Source organism: Athalia rosae, chromosome 4 (genome assembly GCF_917208135.1).
Source record: "Athalia rosae chromosome 4, iyAthRosa1.1, whole genome shotgun sequence".
In the NCBI taxonomy this organism is placed as follows: domain Eukaryota; kingdom Metazoa; phylum Arthropoda; class Insecta; order Hymenoptera; family Athaliidae; genus Athalia; species Athalia rosae.
The window spans coordinates 13336534-13342458 of NC_064029.1; the positions used below are offsets into that span (position 1 = coordinate 13336534).

General features: G+C 45.5%; 1 protein-coding gene across 1 annotated transcript; it reads right to left on the reverse strand.

Moving 5' to 3' along the window:
- Positions 1-419: 419 nt before the first annotated feature.
- LOC105691162 (protein hairy) lies at positions 420-3845 on the reverse strand. The gene is made up of 3 exons (XM_012409470.3): positions 3048-3845; positions 2337-2432; positions 420-2146 (listed from the first exon to the last, which is right to left on the reverse strand). The coding sequence occupies exons 1-3, from the start codon at positions 3192-3194 to the stop codon at positions 1310-1312; spliced, it is 1080 nt and encodes a 359-aa protein (XP_012264893.1). The 5' UTR covers positions 3195-3845; the 3' UTR covers positions 420-1309.
- Positions 3846-5925: the final 2080 nt, after the last annotated feature.

The window sequence follows — 5925 nt, forward strand, 5'->3', positions numbered from 1 at the left end:
ATGGTCCTTACCGTTCATGTCCTGAATCCCTTCGATCTCGTGGTCCTCCAATAGAGGGCAGCAAGTCCCAACGAAGGGTTTTGGCCGATGATTTTTTTTCAGCGGGTCGCAAGCCCTGAACGCGTCGACGGAGGGGATGAGAGCAGTGGTGGGAGAAATGGGGACGCATGGTGGGAGAAACGCGCCTCTCGTTGCATCGGGACCTCAGACGCTCTCGACGCTTGCAGCGTCTAGCACGTGCCCCTGTAACCAGGCGCTCGAAATTTTTAGAAAATACTTGGCTAACAAGTTCGAAGTAGTTCGGATGACGTTTTTTTTTTTTTTTGCAGAGGAGGGAAATCGATTACTTATTTAGGGGGGCAATTGGATCGAGGATTATGAGTCGGTCTGGTTCGGTTTTTGAACTGATAAGACGTATATTAAGTTTTAATAAAGAGATCAATTTATTTGACACTCTTGTTCGTAATAAGCGTGCTTTTCTATCGTCACAATAGACAGGAATAAACTCAATCTTCTACACTCATAAATATAAATAAAACATTCTCACATACTCTTTCTTTCTTTCTTTCTTTCTCTCTCTCTCTCTCGTTTTCTTATATCTTAATTTCTTACATCTAAATAACTATATCGTATAATTTTAACAAGTTAATTACAAACGGCTTAACTCTTTTTTTCTCTAAAGTTACGAACGTTATGCAATAGCTTTTTCCGATTTACGTACACAAGAAATACCATTTATGGAAGACTTTAGTGATTCTTGTTGCGTAAGGCACTTAACAAATTTATTTACGTAGCAGACGTACTTAATACATATCTACTGTATTTACACAAGGGGATGAACGTGATAAGTTGGGGTGAATAATAATAATAAATGAAAGATAATTCGGGAGAGGATTAATTGAGCCAGGGTAGGGGGACTCGGAAATCAAAAATATATATATATGTACTATACATCGAACATGTACACTAGACGATCTAGGGGATGAAAGTCACGTGGGATATGAGAAATCTACAAGGCACTGTTCAAGGCACTGCCCGACAGGCTTTTCTTATCTCTATATATTTATCATACATGCATACTGGCCGACATTGGACACACTCCGATTTCAACAGAAATTATGGAAGCCCCATTTGCTGGACTGCACTCGACGTATTTTTATCTCTTCTATTAAGTATGTCTACTGAACTGTTACAGTTAATTTTTTTCTTTTTTTTTTTTTTTTTATACTTCGTCAGAGCGTCTATCCGTACGTTTTCTTCTCACCTCTCTTCTTTTTTTTTTTTCTTCTTTCTATCCTCAATCGAATGATTACCACGGTCTCCACGGTTTGTCTTCAACTTCAGGTACGACGCTTTTTCTCATGACGAGCGCGAGCGGTTTTTGTAGGGGTGGGCTGTAGACCCTCGGATCGAATTCGGGATCGCTGGTGTATCCGTTGGCCGGTGAAGTCGCGACGTCCCTGTGGCTGGTGTTCGTCGTAAAGGGGGAACCGCCCTGTTCCCTGAACGCCGCGGGGGGTGCTTCGAATGCGACGGGACTCGCGGCACTCGTCGACGTCGAACTCGCCGATGATGCCGATGACGAGGCGGAGGCCGTGCTCGCCGTTCTTTGGGGGATCGGTATCAACGTTGGTAACGGGGACGTGGGTGCGGGGGACGAAGACGGGGATGCGACCGGCGTGGCTTTTGCACCGGCCGGAAGAACGAGCGCGATGTCACCGTTCGGAAGACGCGTCGGCACAAGTTGAAGACCCGTCCCGTTGGCGTTCGTGAAAAATATTCCGTTCGATTGTTGAACTTGAATTCGCGGGGTCGCGTCCACTTGGGGTAGAATGTGAACTTGCAATTGCGTCGTCGGCGGTGCCGGCTGAACGGACTGCTGAACGGTCTGACCGTTCGTCGTTGTCGTTTCCACCGGACCGAGACAGGACGCTAGGTGTGCCATTAGACGACGTTTCACCGATGCTTCCAGACCCGAAAATCTGCTAACTTCACCCGCGCACTCCGTAAATCCGGCACGAAATTTGTTCAAAACGTTCGGGTCCGTTGCCGCGGCCAACGCTACTTGCTGACGCTGCAACGTCTCCAGGTGTTTCACGGTCATCTCCAAAATATCGGCTTTTTCTAATTTCGAATGTCTGGCCGGCTGTAATCAGAAATAAAAAAAGAAATCGTTAGATTTTCTCTTGGGCTATGAAAATTTTAGATCCGTCGAGATCGGCAGATGTAAAAAATGTGACGGCTGTATGAAAATTGATAACGAACGCGTCAAGTTTGGAATAATTTTTTGTTTTCTCAAATTTTGACTGTTATGTTTCGAATTTGAAAATACTTACGTCTTTTTTCATTGCGTCGAGTATCAGGGTTTTGAGATCGTTGAGGCAGTTGTTTATTCGGGCTCTTCGACGTTTTTCCATTATCGGTTTATTGCTCTGTAAGCAGAAAGAGAAATATTCTTAGGTAAGTCAAAAGGGATCGTGATGCAGATTTAGAAAAAAAAACAAAAAATGATCGTTGGGCAGATATCGCGAGCAGCTTGCACTTTTCTTTTCGCATCAAAGAAGAAAAACTTGAATCTCTCCGAAAACGCGTGCCCGGGATTTGATTCGGTCTTCGGCGCACAACAGGTGTCAGGAATCGTTCGAACGAACATATCGAGACAGCGAGAAAAACGTGAATCGAGATTTTTTATTTTCAAAATAAATTCGTGAAAGCTAATGAGATCGCGAAATAATTTTAAAATTTTCATAGAACATAAGGAGCTTTTTTCTCTCTGAGTTTTTTTCGGCGGATTAAGTGTCCGATATAGTCCAATTGAAAACTGCTAATTCGATGCCGAAGAGTAGAAGGAGGAAATCGGACCAATTTTCATAGTACTCCGATTTGTGGTAGAAATTCTTTTTTTTTACTATTTCAGCGAAATTCGTTGTTTTTTATCAATCTCAGCGGGTTTCCGCATGAGAACGCGAAGTGCACGCGCAACGTTTGATACCCGGTGATAACGAAAAATTGCAATTAATTGTAACGCAATTACTGAAGACACTAACCCGTCGGTTTTCTCCAGATCGTCTCGTGGTTGAGGTCGCAGTTTGCGCAGGGGGCTGTCCGGCCTCCTGGGGCACGTGTTGGGTCTGGGGTGCAGAACCAACGGTGACACCCCCAGTCGGCATCGTGGCACCAACCCCGGTGACCATGATTAATAATGAATTTGTCGCGCACAAAAACCAAAGTATTTGTCGCGTAATATCGGCGCGAGAATCTCCTCTTCTTCTCCCTCACTTGTTTAGTTTATAGATATTTCGTCGTCGTCGGATATATTCACTTCACAATTTGTAATCCAGGTGTTTCATTCTCCTTGGTCCACTAAATTTTTAATTCGCCTCTTTCGCGGTGGTTATTTCTAAAAATCACACTGTGTATTTTATGCTCGTTCCGTAATCCAAAGTGCCAGAGGGTGGATCGATTCAGTTCGATAAATTAATCTCGTATTTTTAACGGAGATCCAAAAATCGTGAGAAATATTTCGGTTCTCTCAAAAAAATGTTCAAACTCCGAAAATACTTTGCCAGTCGGTTACAGTCGACACCAGCTAAACGCTGCTCGGTTCTAAGCTCGTCCTATCGCTGAGCGCACCGGAGCTCGACTGGCTCGTTGAGTACTCAATGTTCTGCCCTCTCGACACTACGGAGTTGCTTTTAGCGGTGGAGGCAACAAAAATGGTAGGGGAAGGACGGCGGCGCGTCCCGACGCTCGGAATTCCCCCACTACCGGGCGCACACGTACGCCGGACACACTCACGCGAACGTAGTTACGGTCCCGAATGCCGAAGCACCGCCAACAATAACCACTTCCAAGTTGGCGTTGGGCCTTTGGAGTCGGGCGCCGTCAGGCCCCCGCTGCTTGCGCCTCGCTGCACGCTTCACGTTCCCCCTCTCTCATTGCGATCGGAAATCGGGATTCAGGATTAGCCCCGGGGCCCGTACCCCCCCGACGACGCCGAGACTCAAAACTACGGCGATCGTCTCGCCGCAGGTTTTGCGGTCGCACGCAGACCGAACGACGACGTGTGCCGCTTGCGAGCTCGCGAGTCGACGAGAAGAGAGACTCCTCCGCTCCGTTCTACGAATGATTTTAGAATTTCGAAGATTAATTCGACCGCATTCGTACGCGGAACAATATCAATTTCAATATTAGGGCTTTTACCGCCCGCTTGTGCATGCGCTGCGCGGGTTCTTTGCTTTTCGCAGTCTCGCGACAGATTACACACATGAGAGTACGCGGCGTTGAAGATTAGCGTGCTATTAAAAGAATCCAACGCTGTACACACAAAGAAAATGTTTCACGAGACACCGACGCGTATTTGTTCGCGGATGTGTTTTTTCATCGCGAACGGCGCTGCTGGCTGCACTTGCGGTAAACTATTATAAGATTATATCGGATTTGAGTCACGACCATGATAAGTGTACTCGCGTTATGTTTTATAAAAATAACCCACTCGAAACTGGCCTTACCGGTTGACTTCGTATCATAAATATATATATATAATATATAAATGTTTTTTATCAGTCACTTTTTATACGATCCTCGTATCTTTTTCTCTTTTGATCCGTTTTTGGGCATCGATCTACGCGTGTGTTTGGCATCACGTGTCACACACGGCTCTCTCGATATCATACGTAAGATTTTTATGCGGTACCAGAACTGGATTGCACCATCACTCGACTAACTACTATACTTATGATATTATCAAACCCTATCTCGTGACCACTTTTTGCAATCTCCTCTACCGCAGTTTCTGTATACCGTGTCCATACAATATGACGTAATTTGACTATACGTTATCGAGTTAATTATCAAACGTATTGTAGAAGGTGCGAAAAGAAGAAGTCGGTTTGGTTCATAAAGCATTGATTCGCACATGGGAAACAGCGTTGATCGTCGGAGGATCGAAGTCTGACTTTTTCGCGCGAACAGATTTTCGCAGCATCCTTCAGTTCTCAGGGCTTCTGGGCCGGTGAAACGAATAACGTGAGCACGTACATATATCTACAGATGAATCCCGGTATCGAATACAAGAAGGGTTGTAGTAAAACGAAGAAGATTCCGCGCGCCTAGAAAACTCGTCGAGGTTCGCGCGAGAGTAAGGTAAGACGAGGAGAATCCTGGCGAGCGATAGAGAAGTGCAATGGAAAGAGGGTAGGGAGAACGGATAGCCTTGGAAAGAGACAACCGAAGATCTCTTGAAAAGAGATGCACGAGCGGTGAACCAATCGGACGATCGAAATTCGCTCCGGCGCACGCCAGACGTTCACTTATTGGACGAGATATTCTCCCACTTCGTTCCCAGATCCGACCTGCGACGAGCGTGCCGCTTGCCTCGTGGATGGAGGGGTGAAATCGTCATTCGACTTCTGGCGTTCGAACGTTCAGGGCGTTCTTATTCGAATCGGGCGCGTGGTGATCCTGAGGAAGGTGAAATCCGCGACGCGATCACCTGACTTATTTTATCCACGCATTTCAATCGCCCTCCGGATCACGTTTGCTATATGAGACTGAGAGCTGAAATGAAAAAAAAAAAAAACGGAAAAACTTTTCTACAATCGACGGATTCAAAACGTTTATGACACGATTAAATTGCGTCGTGGAATACGGATTTAGAGGATCACTTTTTTTAGCCCCCGTTGTCGTTTTTACGCACGGGGAGTTTCGTGCGAAAAACTGTTGAGATCCACGATAGGCGTCGGTGTTAAATATATGGACATACGAATTACCCGAAGTAGGCCTTGATTCTCAACAAGTTTTACTCTTCAACAAATCGATTTCTGTAGACGATAAAATATCGTTGAACACGCTTAGGTGTCCGTAGGTGATAGTCATCGTACTTGGAGTCAATTTTATTTTGCTCCGAGCAGCATCATATGAAAG